We start from the raw sequence: 27,818 nt of genomic DNA, 5'->3' as shown, positions 1-27,818 counted from the left end.
AAACAAACAAACAAACAAAAAACAGGAAAGAATTTGAGCCTTCTTCCTAGGGGCACAGGGAGAACTGAACTGAGCGAAACAGGATTAGAAGCCTTTGGCTATCTGGACCTGGACTTCCCTTCATTTAATTCTAGTACCTTCCCACTCAACCATCCTGAGACTGGGAAATTAGAGGCGTGGTTATTTCCCCGAAAAGAGTGCTCTCCCCCCTCCCCCGGAAGGCTGAAACTATTAAATTCCTTGCTCAGATTTCAGGAAGTAAAGTGTGCTGTTCATCTCAATCTCTCCTGTCTAACCCCTCCCCTCCCGATTTCCGGGGGATCAATGATAGTAGAGAGCTTTGGGGCCTCTGGAAATCCTGTGGGGCCCTGTCACTTTTGGTCCTTGTATGGAGTCCTGCTAGGTGTCCACTGGAGTGTGTTACATCTCGGGACCTTTAGAGGAATTCGGAGTGCGGGGCTGTGGCTGCTGGTGAGTGACTTTTTGAACACCTTCAGTTTGGGGGTTAGGAAAGAGGAACAGAGGAGGGCGATCTGAAGCTTCACCTCCCCCACCCTCCCCTGCTATACTCAGACCTGGTTTATGGAGGCTGGTAGGAAGGGGGGGGGGTGCTTTGGCAGGAAACACCAAAAAGAATAAAGAGCTGGCCAGATGGCTAGCTTCCTCCCAGAGCACTGAAAACTGTGCTCTGGCAAGGGCCAGGGCTGTGGTTTTACTGAGGAAGCGAGCTGAGTTGCAGTTGTTTTTAACATTTCGTTTTCAGTCTCCCCATTCAGAAGCCACTTGCTAGTAGCTACTGAAAGGCTCTTCATTGTCTCTTCTGCTCCAGGAACACCGGTCTAGGAAGCAGAAGGTAGGATTAGAAATGGGGCAGTATTCTCCTGGTACTTCGTGGTGGGAGAAACCCTGGGCTGGCAGAACACTCTAAGGTCTAGGTCTTGGATCAGTTTCTTCCTTCTTTCTCACACCAGTGAGCTCAGTGGGGCTCACATGTACACGCTCTGTTTACTATGAACCTCTCCTAGACAGGTGCTGTAGGATGCTATGTGCCCAGGGCGTCTCCTTGAGGTGTATCCAAGAGTAGCCCATGGGACTAGCTGGGCTGGGAGACCCAAGGAGATGGATGACTAGTCAGGACCTTAGGCCCTGAAGGACAGGAGAACCCCAGAAGCATAGCTGTGGATTTCTTGATGTCTACAGATGCCATACTCCAACCTGCATCCAGCCATCCCACGGCCCAGAGGTCACCGCTCCAAATATGTAGCCCTCATCTTTCTGGTGGCCAGCCTGATGATCCTTTGGGTGGCAAAGGATCCACCAAATCACACTCTGAAGTACCTAGCACTTCACCTAGCCTCGCACGAACTTGGACTACTGTTGAAAAACCTCTGCTGTCTGGCTGAAGAGCTGTGCCATGTCCAGTCCAGGTAACCCTCTGTGGTCTCCACGATGACTTGATACCCAGCAAGTATCACACCCTTGACTCCTAACCTTGGCCTTCCCTGAACATCATCAGCTGAGTTGGGCTGGGATCTGAGGCTAGGCTGTCCCCTGCAGGTACCAGGGCAGCTACTGGAAGGCTGTGCGCGCCTGCCTGGGATGCCCCATCCACTGTATGGCTATGATTCTACTATCGTCTTATTTCTATTTCCTCCAAAACACTGCTGACATATACCTCAGTTGGATGTTTGGCCTTCTGGTCCTCTATAAGTCCCTAAGCATGCTCCTGGGCCTTCAGGTATGAAGCAGAAGAGGTGGGTGGTGTGGGAAGAGGGGACTATGGCTAGTGCTGGTGTGCCTGAGCTCAGTGCTGAGACTCAGACTAATTTAAAGGTTGGAGACCTGGGTGTGGAGCTATGAAGGCTTGGGATGATGGGTTTAATAGCAGTGCTGAGAGCAAGCTGGCAGCAGGTTGGGAAAGTTTTCTGCAAGAGAAGGGCTTTGGACATCCCCCTTGAAAGTCCCTCAGGCCCTTCTGCTGTCTTCAGAGCTTGACTCCAGCGGAAGTCTCTGCAGTCTGTGAAGAAAAGAAGTTAAATGTTGCCCACGGGCTGGCCTGGTCATACTACATTGGGTACTTGCGGTTGATCTTACCAGGTAGGGCACCTCTGGATGTTGATGTGTGGACAACAAAACACACAGCTTTGCCGTACTTATTTTGCTATGCTTTTCAAAGTATTTCCATGTCTGCCATACAGTTAAATTCCTAAAGCATTCCTGTCTGTGTGAAGGGTGTGATCTTTGAGGCAGGAGCCCAGGGTACATAAAATCACCCTATTTATTTGAGGGTGACCTTGAATTTCTTTTTTTTTCTTTTTAAAGACTTTATTTATATGGATACACTGTAGCTGTCTTCATGCACACCAGAAGAGAGCATTAGATCCCACTACAGATGGTTGTGAGCCACCATGTGGTTGCTGGGAATTGAACGTAGGACCTCTGGAAGAGCAGTCAGTGCTCTTAACCACTGAGCCATCTCTCCAGCCCCTGACCTTGAATTTCTGATCCTTTTTCATCTGCCTTCCAGGTCCTGGGATTACAGGTGTGAGCCACCACACTTGTCTTACTATTACTGTTATCTTTGTAATTAATTCATTTGTTGTCTTGAGGACTGACTCTGGGACTTAAACAGACTCAGTAAGCAGCCTGCTACCTGAGCTGCCTTACCAGCTCGAGGACAGCACTACTACACTTGGTTTACATAAGTAAGGCCACCGGTGTTAAGAGCTGGTCATCTTTGCCCAAGATTCAACTATGAGTGCTTGCCTTTGTCTCCTCTCCCTTCACAGTTTTTAGTGTGTGTGCGCATGTGCGTGTGTATGTGTGCGTGTGTGTGAGTGTGGGTCTGTCACAGAGTCAGTTCTCTCCTTCCCCCTTTTTGAGGCAGGGTCTCTCTTTTTTCTGCTGCTGCATAGCCCGTTCCCCTGTCATTGCCTCCCACCTCTGGATTAGAATGCTAGGATCACGACGCACTCCACTGCCTTCGTTCATATGGTTGCTCTGGGGATCAAGTTCACAGGGTCAGCTTTTATTTGCTGACCCATCTCCCCAGCCTGTTTTCCCTCACTTTTTGAAAGATGTATCTAGTTGTTGCAACAGATATCTGTGAATGTGCCCCTGTGTGAATTGTGTGTGTTGGTCCCTAAACTCCTAACTTCCCCCTGCCTTGGTCTTCTAAAAGCTAGGATTACAGGTGTATGTCACTGCGCTTCTCCTGTGATTCCTATTCCATCTCTTTCTTTTGTCTTTTGAAACACGAACTCAATAGGGAACCCTGGCCGGCCTGGAACTCATCTGTAAACCAGGCTGGCCTTGAATTTGTGGTCCTTCTGACTGGAATTGGAGAATGTGCCATCACACCTGGTTTTTCATGAATACTTCTTTAAAACAACTTTGCTTCTATAGGTATCTCGCATGCATGTCTGTCTGTGCACCATGTGAGTTATCAGTGCCTGCAGAGGCCAGAAAAAGGCTTTGGATCCCCTGGAACTAGAGTAATAGATGATTAGCCACCATGAACCCAGGTCCTCTAGAAAAGCAGCAGGTGCTCTTTACCGCTGAGCCATCTCTCCAGCCCCCAGACCCCCACAGGGTCTCAATATGTAACCCAAGCTAACCTAGAACTCTCTATGGAGATCAGGCTGGCCTCAAACTCAAGAGAACCACTTGTTTCTGCCTCTCAAGTGCTGGGACTAAAAGCATGTGCCACCAAAGATTTATTTTTTTCCTTATGTGTATGCATGCATGTCTGTCTGTCTGTCTGTCTGTAGATGTGTGCACCTGAGTCCAGGTGAGCACGGAAGCCAGACGAGGATGTCAGATCCCCTGGGGCTGAAGCTGGTGGTTGTAAGCCATCCAATATTGCTTCTGGGAACTGAACTTGGTTCCTCTGGAAGAGCAGCAGATGCTCCTACCCACTGTGCTATCTGCCTAGCCCCCATTATTCATTGGTTAGATAAGAACACTGTGGCTTTGAGAGAAAAGTGACCTAACTGGTCATGAGTAAGAGAGGAGATAGATTTGGAGTCCAGGGCTGCCCAGAGCCAGCACAGTTGGCCACTCTGCTGGGGAACTCATGCGGCAGCTCCTTGACTTTCAATCCCAGGCTATGACTCTCCTGAATCTCTTGGATGCCAGGAAGGCTTTAGAGCCAGACGTCTATCATACAATGATGACACTGTCTATCATACAATGAGGAGAATGCCACTAGCCAGGGATCTGCCAATCTCTCAGAACCCAGACTACTGTGGTAGTGGTGGTAGGGACTGACACAGACATTCAGTGTCCAGGAATGGTGGCACAACCCTTTGATTCCATCAGTTGGGTGGCAGAGGAAAGCAGACCTTCACATGTTCATGCTCTGCTTTGTCTAATAGAGGGAATTCCAGGACAGCCTGGGCTACACCTACACACACACACACACACACACACACACACACACACACACACACACACGGGAAAACAGAATAAGGGGTGGAAAGGGGAGATCCCTGAATATTCTCTTCTTCCCCCAAATCTCCTTCCTGTACGATGAGAGAGATTAGACACCCCCCCCCAATTCTCTTGTGCTCACACTGAGAAGGCTAACGAGCTGAGTGTCAGTTCTAGATTGAGTGGGAGACAAAGTAATGAGATGATTTCTTGGGCTTCCCTACTGCAGGGCTCCAGGCCCGGATCCGAATGTTCAATCAGCTACATAACAACATGCTCAGTGGTGCAGGGAGCCGAAGACTGTACATCCTCTTTCCATTGGACTGTGGGGTGCCTGACAACCTGAGTGTAGTTGACCCCAACATTCGATTCCGAGATATGCTGCCCCAGCAAAACATCGACCGTGCTGGCATCAAGAATCGGGTTTATTCCAACAGCGTCTACGAGATTCTGGAGAACGGACAGCCAGTAAGTATACAGAGCTCAGTTTGGGGAAAAGGTCCAGCTCCCAAGAACTCTGAATCCCTAGCCACAGGCTGACAAGAATTCATGTCTTCTCTAAGCCTGTCTGCATGGCCAGTCCCAGGACAAGGCAAGATTCAGTTCCAAACGACACTGAGGAGTAACATTTATGGAGCAGAAGCTATTCCGTGTATACCATAAGGCCACTTCATTAAACCTTACCACCAATCTGTGAGACAGGCGTGATCCCTGTTCTATGGTGGAGAAGAGTGAGGCTCGGGGACGCGATAGTGAAGGCTATGAGAGCATTGAGGGATTTGGTGTGGGTGTTGAAGAGCCCCAAGCAAAGCAAAATCCTAGAACCTTCCCAAGACTCCATTTCCAGTCATGATGCCACGCTCCAGGACCATGGGAGAAGGATCTGTGAAGTGTTTAGCCCAGCCCAGGCCTAAAGTTAGGAAGCGGGCATCAGAGGCCCTAGCAGGGCAGTTACATCCCAGGGCTTTTGTTCTGCAGACTGAGGGGGTAGGGCCACTGCCCATGGCACCACCTATCAGGCTGTGGCTCAGTCTAACCTTGTTCTCACCTCCATCAGGCAGGCGTCTGTATCCTGGAGTACGCCACCCCCTTGCAGACCCTGTTTGCCATGTCACAGGATGCCAAAGCTGGCTTCAGTCGGGAGGATCGGCTTGAGCAGGCTAAACTCTTCTGCCGGACACTTGAGGAAATCCTGGAAGATGTCCCCGAGTCTCGAAATAACTGCCGCCTCATTGTCTACCAAGGTAAGAAGAGACTGATACAGCTGGAGGGCAGGAATCAGGAATAGCAGCATCTCACAGAGGTGCCAGAGAACACGGAAGCAGCCTTTTCTGGGCTTTCCTAAGTGGTCAGAGGGATTATACCCTGCCCTTTCCTCCACTGGAAGACGCCTCTTGTCACCCGAATGTGGCCAACCTTGACTCTAATGTGCCTTGGTTGTGTGACCTCAGGCAGGTCTTTGCCCTTTTCTGAACATCATCTCTAAAGCAGGAGGGTGGGCTTCCATGACTTTGATAACTATTTCTTTATCTGGGATTCCCTCAGAGGCTGTGTGTTAGGTGGCAAGAGGGGAAGGAGGCTGGAGGATCATCCCAGCAGCTCCCAAGGGTGCCTGCATCTTGCTGACCACCCCCCATCTCTATTCCAGAACCCACAGACGGAAACAGTTTCTCACTGTCTCAGGAGGTGCTCCGGCACATTCGTCAGGAAGAAAAGGAGGAGGTTACCATGAATGCCCCCATGACCTCAGTGGCACCTCCTCCCTCCGTACTGTCCCAAGAGCCAAGACTCCTCATCAGTGGTATGGATCAGCCTCTCCCACTCCGCACTGACCTCATCTGAGGCATGGGACAGCCTTGTCTGGGCTCTAGTGATCCTTTAGCCTCCTGACTGAGCCTTCCTTCAATGGTTGGGGGCCTCAGAGACTTCACATCTCCAGATGAGTCCCACATTCCTGGGCAAGCCATTTATTTCACCTCTCTGAGCCTCAACCAACCCTACTATGAAAGGAGGTCATAATGCGTTCCCTGCCCAGCCAAAGGATTTTATATATGTAGAAGTTGGTGTCAATGCCTGGTAAACTTGAGAGAAAGGCCAAGTACTTCCCGTGGATGCTGCAGACATTCCCTGCTCTCTGTTGACCTGTGTGGATGGTACCAGCAGACTTCCAACCCTCCAGCTTCTGGTCACGTGTGTTCAATGGGAGCTTAAGTAGATGGCGAGAGGGAGAAGGAACATTTGTTCTGTTAGCTGTATACAATCACAGTGGGCTGGCCTGTCAACTGCCTTCTTAATAAACATATCTATTCTCAGATTTCTAGAATGGCCTCTTCCCCTTGTCTCTAGCACTGGTATTTGTGTGACACTGGAGTACTTTCTGTCTGGTCTCTTTATATCATGTCCCTTGCACATGGTGTTGGCATCAGGACGTCCCAAACTCATGACATCACATAGGCGACAGCATGACCTGCAACCTGCAGACCGGTTGCCAAGACAACAGGCACCATATTCCCACCTTCCACTTGGCTCACCTCCCACCTTTACCTGTGTTACGTCATCTTCCATATCTTCCATACGTCTTCCATCTTCCATACGTCTCTCTCCCCTGCTTCTCTTTCTGCTGCTACCTTGTCTCTCCCTTCCAATAAAACCTCTTCCATGCGGAACTGCCTTGGCCTAGTGTGTTGTTGAGATGCGACCCGCTATTCTATCACATCACATGGCCCTTCAATAGGCACTCCTTGAATTACCCGGTTCTAGGACACATCTTTTTCTGCTAGGACATGATAGCTATGAGGCATTGCCCCTGACATCTGAGTCTGAGGGCATATACAGCACTTCCTATACTCTTCATCCTGCCACAAGGCATAGGCAATGGGTGTCGTTTCAACCCAAACAGAGCCCACCATTCACACTGAGGGCACACCCCACCTTACTTTCAGTGTCCCTGCCTCCAGTGGCAGGCTGAAGGATCAGGAGCGGGGCTGAGTGGAGCAGCACACAGGTGCCATACGTGGCCCATAGCTGTGTCCAGGGAAGGGACCACTGAACAAATGCTCCCAAATGAGAGATCTGTGAAAGGATCATGGAGGAGAGGAGGTGCGTCTGAGGACACACCCTTAGGAATGGTTAGTCACCAAGCCTACCTGATGCCGTTGTAACAATATCGTGGTGGCACTGTCACCCCCAGCTAGGAGGTCAGGCAGTCCTTCCTATCAGCTTTACCTAGACTTGACATGTGTCTTCCCTCTACCTCTGTTTTCATTACAAGGGCTCGGTATTGCACTTTGAACGTCCCCTTGTTTTATGCGTGTGTTTTCTCCAGTACTGAGGATCCAATTCATGGTCTTGTTCACATAGGCAAACACTCTACCCCTGAGCTGTGCCCTCAGTTCTCATTATGAGTTTCTGCATACAGTGTCACTGTAGGGGGAGGTTCTGATGCTAGTTGCTGGGCTGGAGGTACAGATGGGACTTCTGGGTTTTTGGATGAGAACGGGCTCGCCATACTTTAGAGACGAACTAAGAGCCATGTGAGATCTCAAAATGGAGTAGCCACACAGGCTGCTCCTATAGGCAGGTTGTCAGGGGAGTTTAGCAACTAAAGTTTAGGACTGGTGGGAGAGGCAGAGATAAGAAATTGGTAAAGGGCTGGGTGGTGGTGGTGCATGCCTTTAATCTCAGCACTTGGGAGGCAGAGGCAGGTGGATTTCTGAGTTCAAAGCCAGCCTGGTCTACAAAGTGAGTTCCAGGACAGCCAGGGCTATACAGAGAAATCCTGTTTCGAAAAAAAAGAAAAAAGAAAAAAAAGAAAGAAACTGGTAAGGGCATGCTTTTCCAGGCAGGAGATAATAGCACCCAGCAATTGTGCCAAGAAGGCAAATTGAACACCTGTGTGTCTGTGTTTTTATCCTTGGACTCAAGGGAAGCCAGGTAAGGGCTGGTACCTCAATTGATACCACAAAACTACACTCAACATGTCACTATGGAGAAATATCACACACACACACACACACACACACACACACACACACACACACACACACACACACATCAGAGGAAGCCAGTCACTCTAAGGATAGCAGAACCATGGGGATCAAGTGTGGGGCAGTCTTGGGACTCGTGAGATGGCTCAGTGGGTAAGAGCACCCGACTATTCTTCCGAAGGTCTGAAGTTCAAATCCCAACAACCACATGGTGGCTCACAACCATCCGTAATGAGATCTGACTCCCTCTTCTGGAGTGTCTAAAGACAGCTACAGTGTACTTATATATAATAAAAATAAATAAATCTTTAAAAAAAAGTGTGGGGCAGTCTCTTCTCTCTCTGTCACAGCCATCTTGTCATAACACTGAGGAGCCTCTATCACACCCAACACTTCCTTCTCTAGCAACCAGGCCTAGCATAAACGGCCTCCTCAGGCTGATTGTGTTCAACCCACCAGTCCCCGGGATGGTTCCTAGGCTGTGCGGCTGGTGAAACTCAGTCTGAAATGCTCACTTTATTGCTTGGTACCTGTGTCCACCATGGTGAAATGGGGACTGCATGGCATCTCTGCCAAGGTTGTGAGGAGTGAATGGGACTGACAGGACCAGCAATCTGCACATAGATGAATAGCTGACTGCTAAGCAGCAGCATCAAGCAATGCCAGCTGGCACCTTTTTTTTTTTTTTTTTTTTTGAGACAGTGTTTCTCTGTGTAGCCTTGGCTGTCCTGGAACACACTCTGTAGACCAGGCTGGTCTTGAACTCACAGAGATCTGCCTGCTTCTGCCTCCCTAGTGGTAGGATTAAAAGCAAGTACCACCATTGCCTGGCTCTTATGCAGTCACAAGGAGGTGTGTTCATTCTCTGCACACATTTCCACCCATTCTGCTTCTCCCCCACCTCCCTGGTTCCCTGCCTCATTCTGTGGGAGGACAGAGCACGATGATTTATCCTTAGGAGGTCCCAGTTGTGTTTGTTTGTTTGTTTGTTTGTTTAAGATTTCTTTTATTTATATGAGTACACTGTAGCTGTCTTCAGCCACACCAGAAGGGGACATTGATCCCATTACAGATGGCTGTGAGCCACCATGTGGTTGCTAGGATTTGAACTCAGGATCTCTGGAAGAGCAGCACTGCTCTTAACTGCTGAGCCATCCCTCCAGCCTTCTTTTTTTTTTTTTTTTTTTTTTTTTTTAAGAAAGAGCCTCACTATGTAGCCCAGGTTAGCATAGAACTCACTATATAAAATCAATTCACCTTGAACTCAGAGATCCATCTGCCTCTGCCTCTTGAGTGCTGGGGTTAAAGGTGTGCACCAGCATATCCAACCCTGCTCTTCTCTTCTCTTCCTTCCTTTTTTTTTTTTTTTGTAAGTTTTTACTGATTCTCTGTATCATTCATATCGTGTACCCCAGCCCACTCCTCTCCTTCACCTTGTATTTGCCTTCTGCCCATGCAACCTCCTCCCCAAATAATAAACAAACAAGAAATAAAACAAAGCATGGTGAACATCTCGTTGTGGAAGCTGTAGTGTGTCACAGTGTGTCCCACAATAAACCCCTCTGTCCACACACCTTCACTTGGGAATGTTCATTGCACTGAGTCATTGGTCTGTTCTGAGATCTCTGGCTTCCGTGACGCCGTCAATATTGGATCCTCACCAGGACCCCTCCTGGTTTCCTGCTGTTGCCCTGTGTCACAGAGATCCTACAGCTTAGGAACAGCAGGACTGCTTTCATGTGTCCCAACAGTTCACAGATGCTGTAGAGGTTGTGGTGGTGGATCTGGATCTGGGCGTGGATGGAAGCTGAGCGTCAGCCTGCCAGCTCTTCCTTATTCAAACCGCCAGGGCGAGCTCTCCAGCACTGCTCTGACTAGGTCACCCAATGCTGACCTCGGCAGGAAGCAGGGTCAGCTCTTCCGCTCTTATGCCCTCCCTCGCGCAGGCTCACCCGCACCCACGCTGCCAGAGCCCTCGGCTGTACTGCCCAATCAAGGCAGCCTGCTCTCTCAAGTGCTGCACCCGGCAAGGGGCTGGGACTGCTCTGGCCATGTCACACCTTCGGGGCTGCCTCACCTGAGCCATCATCCTCAGGGCCAGCTCCACTGTGTTGCCCAAGCGAGGTGCAGAGCCTGCCTTCAGCCAGTGAGGGACAGGGATAGCTCTTTCCCTTTCATGACAGGTGGGGGGGTTGACCGGTGACAGGTGGGGGTGGGGAGCAGCTGTCCCGACTACTGCAAGGGGAGTGGGGTGGGGGAGGGGAAAGGGCTTCACCAGTCGCCCACTCCACCTCATTTCACAGCAGATGAGTGGTGGGGCCAGTTCTCCTAAGGACTGGCTAAGCTGCCCATGCTCTATCAGGGCCAACTCTACTGTGAGGTTCAGGGCTTGCTTTTATTTCACAACCTCTAGCCAGCCACAGGTGGCTAGTGGCAAGGCAGGCCTCTCCTTTCTCTTAATAAACAGGTGCCATGTAGTCTAGGCTGGCCCTCAAACTTGCAGTGTCATCAAGGATAACCCTGAACTTGTGATTTTCCTGCCTCTATCTCTCAAGTGCTAAGATTAAAAGACAGTACCACTGTGCTGTTTATATATAGTTTATGTCTGTAGGTTTCTTGACTGCATATGAATAAGCATCTGAGGTACCAGAGAAAGGGGGTGCCTTTCCCAGAGAGCCTCCAGGAGGCCCAGCTTTGTTCTCCTGGTCTGCCTGCTTTTTCCTGACCACAGGCTGAGCAATGCTACTTCCCTATGGGGATGGACCCTTTCATGCTCCCTCCTTCCCCGAACGCGTTCCATAACATTCCCTTTCATTTCCTGTTTTCCCAGTAGCTGGAAAGTCCTGGATCTGGAAGTTGTTTGAACTGAGTTTTAGGCTTCTTCCAAGCGGGCCCACCCTCACACTGAAAATAAGAGGTAATTAGAGTCTCCAAATTCCCCCCATTATATCCTAGGATGGCAAGACAGAGTTCGGGGACATTCAAACCCATCTTGGAACTCTGGATAGAGATTAGGGACCCCAAGGGCTCTGGAGGTTATCAACAGGGCCTAGCAGGCAAAGGTGCCCTCCAAGGGCAGAAAGGCAATAATAGAGTTGTCTCCTTTCCCAGGCACACTGTGTCTCAGAGAAGATACCCCAGGCCCCTTGCCTTAGTTCTCCCTGGATCAGCAGTGTGCGAACACAGGGCCTCTGACTCTCCTCTCGCTCAGGGATGGAATCTTCACTTTACTTCAAGGGAGATGGAGATCAGAGGTGCAAGAAGACAAAGGCACTCTGAGAAGGTTCAGGAGGTCTCTGAGGGGAAGCCTTGTAAGGGTGGCCTTGGCGCCATGTCACAAGGCAAGATCCTCAAGGGGCTTTTCTTGTCATCATGAAGCTTTCGTGTTAAGTCCGAGGACAGCTCCAGATGAGTCCGGAGGCAGTCCATAGCTCTGACACCCTGGCTTCCATTCACTCTCTAGTCCAGTGTCTTGTTCTGAGACCAGCCAGGCTAACTTCCAAATCACACTCTTACAGATACGTGACTTCATCGATGCTGGGCCTGTGCCCGTCTAGGGCAGGGCCAGAGTGAGGAATAAAAAGTCCCTGCTGGCTTTCTCTGTGACTGTCCTGTAGACTCAGTAGCCGCCAGTGGATGAGGTAAACGCCGTTCTCTGGCTTTAGGGCCGGTGGCTCTGTGAGGAGAGTAGCCTGACCCTGATGCAGTGCAGGCCCAAAGTGAACCGCCAGCACAATGCAGATCGCCAGCAGGACAAAGGCCGCGATGATGGCAGCAAGCAGCGGCAGCCCGTCGCCACCTCGAGGGGGCATATCTGGGAGCTGCCTTTGAGGCTCCTGATCCAACGAACCATTCACAAGTAGAGAAGGCTGAGGGTAGTAGTCATCCTGGGTGGGGGTGGAGAGGTGAGAGAGAAAGTTGACATGGACAGGAACATACAAAGAAAACCCAAAGGAGAAGGAGGGGTCTGAGAGACAGAAAACCCCAGAGACAGTAACAGAGAGAGGGGAGAGAGAAAGAGAGGAAGGTTCAACACACTCAGGAGAATCAACTGAAAGACAAAGACACTGGGAGCTGTGGGCATGGGAGGAAGAACGATAAAAACAAACAGAAATGAAGATGGAGACACTAACCGAAATACAAACCAGCCCCCTGGAAGATAAGGAGTTAAAAATCAGGAAGGGCAAAGGGGGGAGCTTTATTTTATTATTTTTTAAAGATTTGTCTTATTTTATTATTATTATTTTTTTTTTTTTTGGTTTTTCGAGACAGGGTTTCTCTGTGTAGGCCTGGCTGTCCTGGAACTCACTCTGTAAACCAGGCTGGCCTCGAACTCAGAAATCTGCCTGCCTCTGCCTCCCAAGTGCTGGGATTAACGGCGTGTGCTACCACTGCCCAGCATTAAGATTTATTTTTTATTATTATACATAAGTACACTGTAGCTGACTTCAGACACACCAGAAGAGGGTGTCAGATCTCATTACAGGTGGTTGTGAACCACCATGTGGTTGCTGGGATTTGAACTCAGGACCTTCAGTAGAGCAGTCAGTGCTCTTAGCCACTGAGCCATCTCTCCAGCCCGAGGAGCTTTATTATAGTCTGGAAGAAAATAGTTTGTTCCCAGAGTCTTTTCTCATTGCTCCCCCTTCCCAGGTCTCCAGCAAGAGTGACAAATGGATCCTGTGTTCTGGAAATCTGAGTAGTCTCTGGGCTGCTGCCCCACATGCAGTGGGCAGCAAGCAGTAGCTGCTCTGAGGTGTTCTGGAAAAGGGGGTCATTGTCCAGCCTCAGAGGTTCCCCTACTCCAAGTTACTGGAAAGCAGAAAAGTGGTACCCTTGGAAAAGTTTAGGAAGAGGGACATGAACCCTAGAAACTTGGTACGAGGTGGTATGTATGCCCATACTCCATCCTGTAAGTATATCCCATTCTAGAGGCCTAGACAGGGAGGTCTGGCGTCTGGTGTAGATTCCTGGCTATGCCCAGGGTGGGTTGAGGAGATTCTGCACCAGTCTACCCTTGCCAGGATCTCTGGGCTTCTCTATTGAAAGCTGAGGACATAACTCATGACATTAGTATGTCCCTGTCCCGCTAGATGTTGAGTAGGGATGAGAGGATCTCAGTCAGTGAGGTGGCCTCCCTCCCTCCAGCCATCATTCTGAAGGACCCAGGGAGTCGGGGGGGGGGGGGGGCTCTCTAACTCTGAGCGCTCAGAAAGGTATGGAGCCCCCACAGTGAGTTAGGAAGGGATGAACAAAGACTCTACCTGGTGCATTGTCCAGGGCTGGCGCAGAGTTCTCTTGGGACTGGATACCAGCAAAGGAAGAGAGAGCTCACTGCCCTAGCTCAGTCCCTACCTGGAGCTGCCACGTCTGTGGGGTTCCTGGGCACACACCCTCTGCACACACCCTCACTGTTCTTTCCCGCGCTTGTAGTTCCGGGAACATCTAGGCTACCCTGGGCCACCCTTCTACTCTGAGAGCACTTTGATCTTCAGACAGTTTCTTTCATACCTCTGCTGCTTAGGAGCCCAAGTTGCCCTGCCCACTTCCTCTCCCTGCAGATACTAGACACCTAATCCCTCCCTAGGACTTGCCCATTCTCCTACTCCCTCCCATTTCCTGAAGCTAAGGTCCTTTGCTCTTTCCTTGTTCTACGTAATAGTTCAAGCACTACAGAGTGTAGATCACATATTCTACAGAATAGATGGACTATAATGCCTCTGAATTTCTATAGTCCAACAGCTCTGTCCATCCATTTTTGCCGCACCACATTTATTTCTAAAATATTAAGGACTAAATTAGTGGGCTGAAGAGATGGCTCAGCAGTTAAGAACACTGACTGCTCTTCCAGAGGCCCTGAGTTCCAGCAACCACATGGTGGCTCACAACCATCTGTAATGGAATCTGAAGCCCTCTTCTGGTGTGTCTGAAGACATGACAGTGTACTCATATACTTAAATTAAAAATACAATCTTTAAAAAAAAGAGAACTAAATTAGTTTTCTAAATTTATTCTTATTTTAAATGTTAAAAATTTGATTTTTCATTGTGTAAGTGTGTATGTGTATATGCATAATGTGAATGGGGGCACTGTGTCAAGGCAGTGGACAACTTTGTGGAGTTGGTTCTTTCTACTCTATGTTAATTCTGAGGATCAGACTCTGGCTTACATAGTACAGTAAGTACAGTACCTAACTTCACTTGTTAAGCCATCTATTTATCATTATTATTGTTGTTGTTGTTGCTGCTGTTGTTGTTATCGACAGGATTTATCTATGAATAGCTCTGGCTGTCTTGGAACTTTCTCTGTAGACCAGGCTGGCCTCAAACTCACAGAGATCCACCTGCCTCAGCTCCTGAGTGCTGGGATTAAAAGCATGAGCCACCAGTGCCCACAAAGCCATCTATTTTTATTTTATTTATTTATTTGAAGGTTCTGGCGATCGACTGCCTCCCACTCTGGTCCTCTTGGATCTTAGCCAATGCGGATCCAGACTCTTCCCCAAGTCATCAGTTTCCAGGACTTTCTGAAACCAAAGTAACCAAACCCAGACCTCTCCATTACTTTCCCATGTCCGCACTCAACATTATGATCGCCTCGCTTTCCTATCTACACCTTAATTACTCATCCTGTCTCACTAGTTTTGGGTGTCATCCCTCCTAGAATGCATTCTTCAGCTCCTGAAACTGGAGTAGCCCCCTTTCCCCTTTTAAGCCCTTTACAAGTGCTGTTTAAAAACATGTTACTAATATTTTTCTTTGTGTCTCTGTGTGTATATGATGTGTGTGTATACATGTTGATGCACGTGAGTGTGACATGGCATGTGTGTGGGCACAGAGGACCACCTCAGGTGTCCATTTCACTTCCCACTTTATTGGAGGTCGTCTCCATTGTTAGTTGCTGCGAATGCCGGGCTAGCTGGTTGAAAGTTCGAGGGATGCTCCTGTGTCTGCCTCCCATCTCACCCAGGAGCACTAGGGTTATAGAACCACACCCAGCTTTATATAGGTCCTGGGGTTTCAAACCCAGGTCCCCACTGAGCTATTTCCCAGGCTACCTGTTCCTAACATTGTCAAATGTGAGGAGCAACAAAAAAAGACTGGGAGTTTGAAGCCATCCTGGGCTACAAGGTAAGAGTCTGTCCCAAAATAGCCATCAAGTAAAATCAGTAACAATAATAATTAGAAAAGAGGTCACGGATTTGAGGAGTGGGGGGAACACAGGAAGAGGTGGGAGGGAGAGGAAGAGATGGGAATATTGGAAACACAGTTCAAACTCATGTATGAAAATTTCAAAAACAAACAAACAAACAAACAAACAAACAAACAAACAAACCAAAACCCGGGGCTTTGAGAGATAGCTCAGCAGTTAAAAGCACTTGCTGCTCTTTTCAAAGGATCCGTGTTCGAGTCCCAGAACCTATATATACCAGCCAGCCTCCATCGCCCTCTTCTGGCCTGTGCGTGTACTGCATGCATGTGGTACACAGACTATACACTCAGGCCAAATACCCATAACATTAAAAATACAAATAAATCTTTAAGAGGAAAAAAGTAAAATTTAAACAACAAACAAAACAAAACCCCCAGAGATTTGAGAGAAGGCTCGTCCGTCTGAGTGCTTGCTGCCCTTCCAGAGGCCCTGAGTTTGGTTCGCGTTAGGTGGCTCTCGTTACCTGTAATTCCGGCTCCAGGGAAGAGGATCCCTTCTACTGGCCCCTGTGCACACGTGCCATACACTTACACAGACACACATCTATAAAAATAAAATCTTTTTTTTTTTTCAAATTTGATTTAGATTTTTTTTTTTTGAGACAGGGTTTCTCTGTGTAGCCTTGACTGTCCTGGACCTCACTTTGTAGACCAGGCTGGCCTCGAACTCAGAAATCCGCCTGCCTCTGCCTCCCGAGTGCTGGGATTAAAGGTTTGCGCCACTACGCCCGGCTTGAAGGGCATCAGATCTCATTAGGGATGGTTGTAAGCCACCATGTGGTTGCTGGGATTTGAACTCAGGACCTTCAGAAGAGCAGGCAGTGCTCTTAACCACTGAGCCATCTCTCCAGCCTTTGATTTAGATTTTTAAAAGCTTTTTATTCTTTGTGAATTTCCGCATCATGTACCACAATCCCACTCATCTCCTTTTTTTTTAAAGATGTATTTATTTATTTTGTACATATGAGTACAACACCATTGTTCTGTTCAGACACACCCAGAAGAGGGCACCAGACCCCCATTAATGGTTGTGAGCCACCGTTTGGTTGCTGGGAATTGAACTCAGGACCTCTGGAAGAATAGTCAGTTCTCTTAACTACTGAGCCATCTCTCCAGCCCCTCACTCATCTCCTTATATTTAATTTTATGTGATGGGTGTTTGCCTGCTAGTATGTCTATGTATCATATGCATGCCTTAGCGTCGGGAAGGCTAGAAGAGGGCACTGGATGCCCAGAACTGAGTTAGGGATGGTTGTGACCTGCCACATGAGTGCTGAGAATTGAATCTGGGCCTTCTGCAAGAAAAATCAGTGCTCTTAGCCACTGAGTCATCTTTCCAGGCCCTAAGAAGCATCCGGAAGGCAGAGGCCGGTAGATATCTGTAAGTCTGAAGCCAGCTTGGTTTATATATTGAGTTCCGGGGCAGCTAGAGTTGCACAATAGAGAAACCCTGTCTCAAAAAACAAACCAAAACAAAACAACAAACAGCAAAAACCAAACAAAAAGCTCTAAAAAGAAAACCTTAAGGGACGGTGTGATGAGGTGTGATGATGCATACTTTTGATCCAAGCACTCAGGAGGGCAAAGACAGTGAGATCACTGAGTTCAAAGCCAGCCTGATCTACAGAGACAGTCTAGGACAGTCAGAGCTCCACTGAGAAAAACCTGGTTTAGAAAAACCATAAACAAATGAACAAAGGAACAAACAAACAGAAGTAGTATATATCAGATATCTCTCTTCTTCATTTTTTCTCATACTTTTAAATGTTTTAGATTTATTTCAGTAAGTATGTTCTGGGGCCTTTCTGTATGGTGAGTTTTATGTAGGAATATTACTACTGGCCTGCGGTGAGAAAGTGAGAACCTGGGGCGTGCTATGGAGGGTAAGGACAGGGCATTCTCCAATCGCAGGTAACAAACCTAGCCTGAGGGGGCTAGGGAGGCCAGGGGGTATGCCTCTCCTGTGTGTGTGTGTGTGTGTGTGTGTGCGCGCGCGCGCGCGTGCTCAAGCATGCACGGGTGCTTGTGCATGTGTCTGTACAAAAGCCAGAAGTCACCCTCAAATATTGTTCCTCAGAAGCCATCTACTTGTTTGTTTGTTTGTTTGTTTAGAGATAGGGTCCTTCACAGGAACCTGGGGCTCACCAATTAGGCTAGAGGGCCAATGAGCCCCAGGATTCACCTGACTCTGCCTCCCCCTGTAATGGGATTTCAGGTCAGCCCACCTTGCTTGGCTTTCTATGAGGGTGCTGGGATAAGAGTTCATGCTTTCGAGGCTAGTTCTTTACCCACTGAGCTCTTTGCCCACCCCACCTCTTGTTTTTCTATCAGGAATAACGAGCTTGCTTGTAAGGCCTCCCTAACAGATGCTGGAAGTCCCATCTGCACTGAAGGCCCTGAGTGGGGAGAGGAATGTGGAGAATTCATAGTCTACTGAGCATGGGCAGCTGGTGGGTAGAACTTAGAGCTGGGTCCTTGGAGACAAGCGTCTGCAACAGTAGGCTTTGGGGAAACGCAGGTGCTGCAGGGAAGGACCTGAAGGGTCCCTCAGAGAGGAAGGTAGTGTTGGGGGCAAACTGTCACCACTGGTCATTATGCACAGAACCCAGAAAGGCCCTCGCCAGTCCCCACAACCACTGCTCCGGCTGACATCCTCATCTGGGCTGTGTGCTGAACCGGGGCCCCTGGAGCCAGTCCCAATCTGTTTCCTTCTATTCTTTGACAGGAAGCTCCTGGAGAGCCAGCCCCCGCCCCTGCCCCCGCCCCATCTCACCCCAGTACTCCCTCTCTCTTCTCTACTATGGACAGAGAATACACTGAGGAGCCTGCTACACACCCAGCTGATCTGGGGACCAGCGGAGCCATGAGGCTGGGTTCAGCAATTCTCGGTTTACTCCTGCTCCAAGGTAAGATGCACGTGCCGGTTTTCTCCAGCAAGCCTCCCCTCCTCCTCCCCACTCCTTCCCCCTCCTGCCCTCCCCCCCCCCCCAACACGTTCCCATCCAACGCTCTGCCCGAAGAAGGGAAATTCCAGAACCTTTCCATGAAAGGGATGGGCTGGCCTGGAGGACGGGAATTACCACCCTGGTTAAACAGACTGTAAAGCTGTTAGGATATTTTCTACAGCTCCCCCATAGAGTCTGGCCCCTAGAAAGGTGGGGAGTGGTTGGCTTGATGAATGACAGACCCTGAAAGTTCTTTCTAAGGAGTATAGGAGCAGGAGAAATCTGTGGCTGCCCTGTCAATACTCTACTGATACAGGCACTATGGTCACTCTATGGAAAGTTCTAGCCGAAAATGGTCTGCACCTCGGGCTTTCTGGCTCACCTTCTCTTCTGCCATTACCTGTGAAGAATTACAACCTTTGAATTTCAAATGCTGACTTTAATCTCAAATCACATCAAGAGGGTTTCTGGTTAGACACAAAGAACACTTTACCAAGGAGGATATATACACAGCACAGGGGCTGGTTGAAATGACTGGAATTCGACCTCTCAGATTGTCGCTGGCAGTCGTGAGTGGGGTCTTGAGGCAGGATCCTCTAATTAGGGAGCCATTGCTGGGAACCATGAGAAAGAAGTCCAGGACACTCTGATTCACAGGGCAGCAACTTCCCTTTGTCAACCGGCCCCGCCCCTGCCCCCACCCCTGGTCCTTTGTGGACTGCATCTGAGGCTGCATACCAGGTATTGGGAAGATGGGCCAGAGTGCTTAGGAGAAAGGGTTTGTGTTCCAGAAAATGCTTCGAGACATTTCTCTGGAAGCCCACGGGCTGGGGTCAACACTGACACCCCTTCTTGCCCATCAACTCCCACAGGGGAGAGTCAGAGGTTAGTGTGGGGGATTTATGAGGGATTCCGCAGGCCTTCCTAATGCCAGCCTAGACTTTGTCTAACCCACTGGCACCCTAGCTTGCCCAACTTCTTCAGCTGGGCATTCACAGCAGTTGTCAGCAGTTGTGGCGGCTGAGGAACTGTCTAGAGAGACAGTCACATTCACGCCAACACAGGGGTTCTGGCTGTGGAGAGTCAGCCAGTCTTTAGATTTGGAGAAATCAAGAGAATGGGGCAAAAATGTCAACATCTAGCACCGATTGAGCAAGTGTCAGGGGCTGTGGGCTTTGTATGTATTTTCTTTTCCCCTCAACAACCTCGGAGGCTCTCCCCCACCCCACCCCAGTGGTGTGATGCTGAGAATCCAGCACGGGACTTATGCAGAATTATACCTCAGTCTCACATTCCAGAGAGGCCAGGTCCAGCTCAGGCTGTGAGTGAAGCCAGAACTCAAATTCCCCACTTTTTATTTATTTATTTATTTTTTCTCTTGTGCTGGGGATTGGTCCTAGGGCCTCACCCAAGCTCACACATGCTAAGTAAGTGCTCCACCACTGAGCTACATCCCCAATGCTGCTTTTCAACCCTAAACTATGCTGCTGAGGAAAACAGGGGCGTGGGCGTGGTTAGACTGGAAAGAAGTGAAGCAGGTAGGGATTAGGAAGCAGAGGTCAGCAAAGTTAGGAGTTCTTGTGGCCACAGCTTTCTGGGTGTCTGTATGTCCCCTGGGTCAGAGGCACCAGCCTACAGAAGAACATATTCCTCAAGTCCCCCCTCTGCTTACAAAGAATTTTTAGAGATGGCAAGTTGGGAGGAGTCAGATAAGAGGCAGAGAGCTCAGGCCTTCCCAGCTTGATGCTTGTGCCCTGGGAACTCCTCAAAGACTTACAGATCATCTTCTAGATACATTTAGAGAGGTGCACTCAGACTTCAAGTCCTCCCAGAACTACTATGGAATGTATGTGGTGCTTTAACAGGAAGCAACTGTCTTCAGAGGTTTTGGATGCAAAGGGTTAGCCCAGGCTCATCCCATGCTAGAAAGGGTTTTTCCTAGCCTGGGGTTCCTGTAATATTTACCTCTTTGTGGAACCTCTACCCACAAAGGAGCAGGAATGTGAGAGATCTTGACTTGGAAAAACACATCTCAGGGCTGGGTAAGCTTTGGCTTGCAAACAATTCCACAGTATCCAAGTGTGGATCCCTTCACGTGGATAGTGTGGATCACTCCTTGGAGGAACAGTAAGGCCTTAAGGAAAACAAACAGACCAGCAGGTTGCCACGGCTTGGGTTGGGCCCCTGGAACTCAGCTGCCTCAGTCCTTCAGGGGCCTGGGTCTGATGCTGCACTAATGAAGAAAAGAGCGGCCACCTCAGTTCCAGCCTGTGTGGAGGGAGCAGCTCCAGATGGGCGGTTCCGTTTCCCTGTTTTCCTTTCACATTGTTCATAGGTTTCAAGAATGATTTCATTGTGGAAAGTGAGCAAACATAACCTGACCTTCCAGCCTCCCCCCCCCCCCCCAACACATAAAAGCATTGCATATCTATGCCAAGGCTACAAACACACATGTGAACAAACAGAATAGCTAACAAGAGCTCCAAAAGTGGCTGCCAGTGACCTCCTCTCCCTGGGGTTAGACTAGAACACCACTTTTTAACTTAAACCTGTCACTCCTTTCAGCACTTCCTCTCCTGTTGGACATACCTCAGAACTTGTTTCCAAGGCAGGGCATTACCTCTGGTTAGGGAGGGGAGTGGGGAGGAGAGGGGAGAGGAGAGGAAGAGAGAGGGAGAAGGAGAGGGAGAGGGAGAGGAGGGAGAGGGAGGGGGAAGAGGGAGAGGGAGGGGGAAGAGGGAGAGGAGGGAGAGGGAGGGGGAAGAGGGAGAGGGAGAGGAGGGAGAGGAGGGAGAGGAGGGAGAGGGAGAGGAGGGAGAGGGAGGGGGAAGAGGGAGAGGGGGGAGAGGGAGAGGAGGGAGAGGGAGAGGAGGGAGAGGGAGGGGGAAGAGGGAGAGGAGGAGAGGGAGAGGAGGGAGAGGGAGAGGAGGGAGAGGAGGGAGAGGGAGAGGAGAGAGAGGGAGAGGAGGGAGAGGGAGAGGGAAAAGAGGGAGAGGGAGAGGGAGAGGAGGGAGAGGAGGGAGAGGAGAGAGAGGGAGAGGGAGAGGGAGAGGGAGAGGGAGAGGGAGAGGGAGAGGGAGAGGGAGAGGGAGAGGAGGGAGAGGGAGAGGAGAGAGAGGGAGAGGGAGAGGGAGAGGGAGAGGGAGAGGGAGAGGGAGAGGGAGAGGGAGAGAGAATGTGAAAGCAGGCACAAAGCAATGCGAGCCCCAAACTCTACCCAATTTCATTTACCTTCCTCTCCCCTTCCTTTAGATTGCAGCCAAAATGACAGTTTTCACAGGAGGAAACAAGTGGACCAGTAGTGCATAGACCCAGAGACCCAGAGTTCTGTGTGTTTGGTCAGATGTGTCACTAGTTTGAATAACTGTCCCCTAGACTTGTGTCAGGGTGCTAAGATAACTATTAAGGACTGAAGACACAGTAGAAGACTCTAGGACTCTGAACTGAGAGGTGATGGTGACAAGCCCTTATCCTGTAATTCCCTGCCAAGTGTGTCTGCCTTCTAGTATGGACAGTTTAGACAGCCAAAAAAACCTAGTTTCTCTCATGGGCTCTACTCAGCAGTTACCAAAACAATCTGTCTTTGTTTTGTTTTGTTTTGTTTTGTTTTGTTTTGTTTTGTTTTGTTTTGTCTTGTTTTGTTTTGTTTTGAGACAGGGTCTCTCTATGTAGTCCTGGCTGTCCTGGAACTCACTCTATAGACCAGGATGGCCTTGAATTCAAAGAGATCTGCCTACTTCTGCCTCCTGAGTTCTGGGATTAAAGATGTGTGCCACCATGCCCCTTCATAGTCTGTGTACTTTTGTTTTCTCTCACAGGCTACAGCTCTCAACCTACGACAACTCAGACCTCGCAGGGTAAGATTTGGGGCCTACTCCAGCATCTGTGCCTAAGAGTTTAGGAAGGTATTGGAGGAGGGGGCTCGGGTCTCTCTTTTTCACTGAAAGCAGGTGAGAGGAGCTTGGGCCAAGTCTCTGAGGCTCACTCAACTGGCCTCACCTAACATGCCTGGAAGAGGGAAGAGATAACTAGTCAGAGGTAGAGGAGGGGAGGAAAACAAACAAACAAACAACAAATCTACCTTCAGAGACAAAGAGAAGGGCACAGAACGGCTGGAGGGTAGAGTAGCAGACCCCTCAAGTGATGTGTTTTAGGGCTTTTCAGGAGCCTGAGCCCCCAGCTAGTTTCTCTCAGCTTAGTGAATGGGTGCGGCTGCAGAGAAGGTCACCTCTACCCTCCCATGCTCACCCCCAGCCATTCAGACCTACTTGATCCTGGGGTCCCCATTTGCTTTCCCCTTCTGCTCTGTCCTTGCAGAAGACAGATCTTCCTCAGAGCCTGGCGGCCCGGGGCTTTGGCTCAGCACTGTTACCCTAGGTACTCAGCTGCTGAGACTGCTGATAGTGGCCTGCAAAGGCCCCGGAGGAGCAAGACGCAGTTTGGGCTCTGCAGGAGGATGCAGAGCCTGTGGCAGAAGGGACAGGCAAACAGGGCCTCACACTGGTGATTCCAGAGCAAGGGAGCAGGAACAAGTGTCACTGGGCCCATCTGGATGTCAGCCTCTTCAGACGTCATCTCTGGGGCCCTTCCTATGGGAACTGAGAACAGCCCAGAGACCCGAGCCAGCAAAGGAGTGAGATGAACAAGGGGAGACTGTGGGGTGGAGGGAGGGAAAGACCTTCCCAATCTCAGGGGCGAGCCAGAGAACAGGTCCTCCAGGAATTGAAGGCGTTGACAAAGGAGGGCTGTGGCTGTAGCTCTGGGGCACAGTGCTTGCCCAGTATGAAAGACATCCTGCGTTTAATCACTAGCACCACACACAAGAAAAGGACTAGAAAGAAAAAGTATTTTGGACTCTCTGTGCATATTATAGCTGACACTCTGAGCTGGTCACATGTACTTGCCTATCCACAGAAATTCTACAGAAGTCTTCTCAGGTCTCCTTGGTATCCAATCAGCCTGTGACACCAAGGTCAAGCACCATGGATAAACAGTCCCTTTCCTTGCCTGACTTGATGTCCTTCCAGCCACAGAAGCACACACTGGGACCTGGTGAGTATCCAGGGCAGGTGGGCAGGAGGTGATGGGCCCTAGATATGCCTGGATAGGTGTTTACTTCCTTTAGTGGGGTGCCCTCAGTGTGGGAGTGGAGGCTCTTAAGTCTAGAAACTACATCAGTGGTACCCTGGTTTGGGAAATTACAAGAAAGCACTGGGAAGAAGTAGAAACAGAGTTGGATCTGGTCACAGTAAAGGTTAAACACTCCTGATGGGGAATGAGAAAAGAACAGATGGAGGAGGGAAATGGGAAGGGTTGAGAAAGGGCTAGACCCTTCTCAGAGTATGTTGGGAGAGATGGGATCCTCCATCTTGGCCATTTGTTTCTGGTGCAGGCACAGGAACCCCAGAAAGGAGCAGCAGCAGCAGCAGCAGCAGCAGCAGCAGGAGAGGAGGTATGTTCAGTGTGTGTTCTCAGTCTATAACCCTTTCTTTTAAATCCTCTTTTGGTTCTTGGACATTGTACACTCATACAAATAAGGAAATAGGGTAGAAAATAGGCCGGAGGGTACTTGACTTGTGCAAGGGAAGAAAAATGTGACATTGGTCCTCTCCTTCAACCATGTAGGTCATAGGGATTGAACTTAGGCTACCAGCTTTGGTTGCAAGCACCTTTACCTGTTGAGCCATTTAGCTAGCCCAACATCATTTTAAGAGGGCCAGAAACCTATGTCCCTTGCCTGGCACCCTGGCCCTTTAGGCCAATGTCTTCTTTCCTCCCATCTTCAACTGTTGGCATAGCACAGATGGCTCTGCTTTGCCCAGTATGGTTTCCCTGTTTTTGCAGCATAAATCCTTTCTTCTGGGTACCACGTGGGGATGGGAAGCATTTTAACCTTTCTAGAGTTCTCTGAAAACAGTAATGTGAGCAACTGGCCGAGTTACTCATGTAGAGATGTGAGATCTGCATCCTCGGTCTTCAGGGGGTTGGTTGTGTCCAGAGTGAGTCTTTTTCTGTGAGCTGTTAGCTCTGTGCAAACTCTCACCTCAGAGCATCAGGAAAGAAGCTGATTCTCTTTGCCAGGTCTCAGCAGTGCCCTTCACTGATGCACCAACACCCACTCTATTTCAGAAGCATCTCTGGATGCTACTCCCAGTCCAGAAACCACCAGCCTTCAGACAAAAAAGATGACCATCCTGCTGACCATCCTGCCTACCCCCACATCAGAGTCAGTGCTAACTGTGGCTGCCTTTGGTGAGAGATGGCAGTGGGGATGGGGCATGAGAGGGGACTCCACCTCAGGATTGACTTAGACTCTGGTTAAGATGCAAGTTCAAATCTCACCCATTCATTCTGGGATGGACTTGCTGATAAGCAAGGCCATAATGCAAGGGTTTTGGCTTTCTTGGGCTCCATGTTGCTATGGATGATGTAGCTGGGCTAAGTGGTCCACATTAGTTAAGGGAACCAGCTAATAGATTACTCATGTTTCCAAGAGAAGCAGAATCTACTTCACTCTCAGAGCAAATATATAGTGTGCACACGAACACACACAAACACACACACACATACACACGTGCACACATGCATGCGCACACACACAGGCACTTACCTGTGCCAGGGAACTCCAGACTCATCCTTATTGTTCCACCTCTTCCTCCTGTTCCCATCTCTTCCCTGCTCAGGTGTCATCAGCTTCATTGTCATCCTGGTGGTTGTAGTGATCATCCTGGTCAGTGTGGTCAGTCTAAGATTTAAGTGTCGGAAGAACAAGGAGTCTGAAGGTAATTGTCTTGACCTGGGCTGCTTTGACCCTTGTGCTTCAGGAGCCTGAGCGGGGGCTCAGGCTGATGGCAACTGGGCCGAGGGAGGGAATGACACAGAAGCAGCATTTGATGAGTTGGGGAGGTGAGCTTGGGTGGGCTCTGAGGAGAAGCTGGACATCTGAGTTACAGCGTATGACCCTAATCTGTGCCCTTGGGATTTTACAGATCCACAGAAACCAGGGAGTTCAGGGCTGTCTGAAAGGTAAGATTTTAGAAACTCACGAGAGAAATCTGATTCCAAATCCCTTTACCCCAAGAGGAAAACAATTCTCTCTGCCTTCTGTACACACACACACACACACACACACACACACACACACACACACACACACACACTTCTGCTTCCCACCACATACCATACCCATTCATACCACTTGAAGACATATGCCCCACAATTCTGCAGTCGTCACTGAAGCAGGCTGCCAGGCTCAGCAGAGACAAGTGAGGGTCTTCAGCACCAGGGCTCAGCTCCTGTGGCCTCTTCATGAAAATACAGATTCCGATATAAGATATATCCTCTCTAAGCTGAAGAAACTTGTTGAAAACCTACTCTGAAGGCAGGTATTGTGGTGATGTATGCTTTTAATCCCAGCACTTGGGAGGCAGAGGCAGTCGGATCTCTGAGTTCAAGGTCAGTCTGATCTACAGAGTGAGCTCCAGGACAGCCAGGGCTACACAGAGAAACCCTGTCTTGAAAAACCAAACCAGAAAGCTATTATATACCATACACAACAACATACAAATTGTGATCTTACTGAAAATCTTTTGTTTGTTTGTTTTTTGTTTGTTTGTTTTCTTACTGAAAATCTTTACAGCATTTTTTTCCCTCTTCTTTGAAACATGAAGCATGCTTGGGAACCTGGAGCAGGACAAGTTGTAACTTGGTCAAGATCAAACACTAGAAGATAGGAAAAACAGGTTTCTCCTCCTCCTCTTCCTCCTCCTCCTCCTCCTCCTCTTCCTCCTTGTTTTGCTCTGTTGAGAAAGAGCCTGGGCTGGCTTTGAACTCATTATATAGCTGAGGATGACCCTGAATCCCCTATCTTCCTACCTCTTACCTACCAAGTGCTAGGCTTACACGTGTACACCAGCAGCCTGGCTGGGCTTATGGTTGTAAAGCACCAACCTAGCTTGAAAAAGAACAGAAATAAATGAGGTTTAAACACAAGTCTCGTGGGTTTCAGACCACATTCTCATTTTCTTTCTTTCTTTTTTTTTTTAAGATTTATTTATCTTTTATGTATATAAGTACACTGTAGCTGTACAGATGGTTGTAAGCCATCATGAGGTTGCTGGGAATTGAACCCAGTACCTCTGCTCCCTCTGGCCCAAAGATTTATTTATTGTTATATGTAAGTATACTGTAGCTGTCTTCAGACACTCCAGAAGAGGTCCTTATATTTCATTACCGATAGTTGTGAGCCACCATGTGGTTGCTGGGATTTGAACTCAGGACCTTTGGAAGAACAGTCAGTGCTCTTAACCGCTGAGCCATCTCACCAGCCCACATTCTAATTTTCTTATTATCCATCCCAAAGTAGAGTTTTCTGGCATGAGGACTGAAGGCCCAGTGCTCCGTGGCCCCTTTACTCCCTGGTCCTCCATCCCTTCTTCTCTCTAACCCTGGCTCCTTCCCATCCCAGCTGCTCCACAGCCAATGGAGAGAAAGACAGCATCACACTCATCTCCATGAGGAACATCAACGTGAACAACAGCAAAGGCAGCATGTCAGCAGAGAAGGTGCATCTCACATGTTCTTCCCTCCCCAGTCACCCACTCCACTCCTCACCTCACCCCCCACCCCCACCCCTCAGTCCTATTTTCAGGCTCTGGTTCCTTAGCCAGAAAGGCTAAGGTCACGGCTGCAGACCCAGGCTCTTCCTCCCCTGCTCTCTTACCTGGCCCCTCCCAGGTTCTCCCTTCCTCATTGTACATATGCATTTCAGATTCTTTAAGAGTGACCTGGAGTCGCCATGGGTCCACGTGTGATGCGGCTGTCCCCTGGCCATGAGGAAGGAGAGGAGACGAGATTGGGGGAGGCAGCGGACCACACATAAATTATTTGATGTCATGCCTGCTCCCAGTTCTAAAGGACATGAGATTCCTCTAGATCCAGAAGAACCTACCACACAAGAGACTCCTTCCCACTTGGAAGCCATGCTAGACACTTGGCCTGCTCCCCCTCCTCCTGCTGCTCAGAAACTCAGGAACGAGGAGTCAATAGAGCAAGACTTAAGGAAATAATGAGGTAGATTGTCCATTCTACTAGAATTAAAATTATTTTCTGGCCTGGAATCCAATTTCTTTTAAGGTCTATGTCCCCATCTACCCACCTTTCTTTTCTTTTTTCTTTTCTTTTCTTTCCCTCTTTCTTTCTTTCTCTCTTTCTTTCTCTCTCTCTCTCTCTCTTTCTTTCTTTCT

At 49.2% G+C, this 27,818-nt stretch overlaps 3 protein-coding genes across 10 annotated transcripts; 2 read left to right on the top strand and 1 right to left on the bottom strand.

Moving 5' to 3' along the window:
- The first annotated feature begins 223 nt into the window (after nt 1–223).
- On the top strand, nt 224–7,100 carry Sting1 (stimulator of interferon response cGAMP interactor 1). Of its 4 annotated transcripts, none has more exons than NM_001289592.1 (8): nt 224–471; nt 764–853; nt 1,201–1,427; nt 1,681–1,738; nt 1,989–2,097; nt 4,661–4,899; nt 5,489–5,675; nt 6,080–7,100. In NM_001289592.1, exons 3-8 carry the CDS (start codon nt 1,201–1,203, stop codon nt 6,271–6,273), a joined length of 1,014 nt encoding a protein of 337 aa, NP_001276521.1. In that variant the 5' UTR covers nt 224–471; nt 764–853; the 3' UTR covers nt 6,274–7,100. The 4 variants fall into 4 exon arrangements, with proteins under 4 accessions (NP_001276521.1, NP_082537.1, NP_001276520.1 ...); NM_028261.1 differs by having other exon boundaries at nt 1,558–1,738; XM_017317994.2 differs by having other exon boundaries at nt 229–471; nt 1,558–1,738; nt 1,962–2,097; nt 6,080–6,745.
- Nucleotides 7,101–9,908: 2,808 nt separating this feature from the next.
- On the bottom strand, nt 9,909–13,936 carry 1700066B19Rik (RIKEN cDNA 1700066B19 gene). Of its 2 annotated transcripts, none has more exons than NM_001033168.2 (2): nt 13,682–13,789; nt 9,909–12,304 (listed from the first exon to the last, which is right to left on the bottom strand). In NM_001033168.2, the coding sequence occupies exons 1-2, from the start codon at nt 13,688–13,690 to the stop codon at nt 11,930–11,932; spliced, it is 384 nt and encodes a 127-aa protein (NP_001028340.1). In that variant the 5' UTR covers nt 13,691–13,789; the 3' UTR covers nt 9,909–11,929. The 2 variants fall into 2 exon arrangements, with proteins under 2 accessions (NP_001028340.1, XP_006526353.1); XM_006526290.4 differs by having other exon boundaries at nt 9,918–12,304; nt 13,773–13,936.
- A 4,428-nt stretch (nt 13,937–18,364) lies between these two features.
- Ecscr (endothelial cell surface expressed chemotaxis and apoptosis regulator) lies at nt 18,365–27,692 on the top strand. Of its 4 annotated transcripts, none has more exons than NM_001368651.1 (9): nt 18,405–18,534; nt 22,392–22,430; nt 23,488–23,625; nt 23,966–24,025; nt 24,703–24,825; nt 25,257–25,355; nt 25,563–25,599; nt 27,041–27,137; nt 27,344–27,692. In NM_001368651.1, the coding sequence occupies exons 1-9, from the start codon at nt 18,429–18,431 to the stop codon at nt 27,350–27,352; spliced, it is 708 nt and encodes a 235-aa protein (NP_001355580.1). In that variant the 5' UTR covers nt 18,405–18,428; the 3' UTR covers nt 27,353–27,692. The 4 variants fall into 4 exon arrangements, with proteins under 4 accessions (XP_030106452.1, NP_001355580.1, NP_001355581.1 ...); NM_001033141.2 differs by lacking the exon at nt 18,405–18,534 and adding an exon at nt 19,287–19,458; NM_001368652.1 differs by lacking the exon at nt 27,041–27,137.
- The last annotated feature ends 126 nt before the right edge of the window (nt 27,693–27,818 follow it).

The sequence above is a fragment of the Mus musculus genome, chromosome 18, assembly GCF_000001635.26.
Source record: "Mus musculus strain C57BL/6J chromosome 18, GRCm38.p6 C57BL/6J".
NCBI lineage: Eukaryota > Metazoa > Chordata > Mammalia > Rodentia > Muridae > Mus > Mus musculus.
The sequence above is the reverse complement of the archived record's forward strand: the minus strand, read 5'-3'. Positions and strand labels throughout refer to the sequence as shown.

Excerpts from the sequence above, each read along its gene's own strand:
- Ecscr (NM_001368651.1), top strand. The coding sequence starts at position 18,429 with ATGGACAGAGAATACACTGAGGAGCCTGCTACACACCCAGCTGATCTG. Across the intron at positions 18,535-22,391 it reads CGGTTTACTCCTGCTCCAAG|GCTACAGCTCTCAACCTACG; the intron begins GTAAGATGCACG and ends TTTCTCTCACAG. Across the intron at positions 25,600-27,040 it reads AGTTCAGGGCTGTCTGAAAG|CTGCTCCACAGCCAATGGAG; the intron begins GTAAGATTTTAG and ends TTCCCATCCCAG.
- 1700066B19Rik (XM_006526290.4), bottom strand. The coding sequence starts at position 13,862 with ATGTTCCCGGAACTACAAGCGCGGGAAAGAACAGTGAGGGTGTGTGCA. Across the intron at positions 12,305-13,772 it reads CACAGACGTGGCAGCTCCAG|GATGACTACTACCCTCAGCC; the intron begins GTAGGGACTGAG and ends ACCCCCACCCAG.
- Sting1 (NM_001289591.1), top strand. The coding sequence starts at position 325 with ATGATAGTAGAGAGCTTTGGGGCCTCTGGAAATCCTGTGGGGCCCTGT. Across the intron at positions 472-1,200 it reads GTGCGGGGCTGTGGCTGCTG|ATGCCATACTCCAACCTGCA; the intron begins GTGAGTGACTTT and ends TGATGTCTACAG. Across the intron at positions 1,428-1,557 it reads CTGTGCCATGTCCAGTCCAG|GTACCAGGGCAGCTACTGGA; the intron begins GTAACCCTCTGT and ends TGTCCCCTGCAG.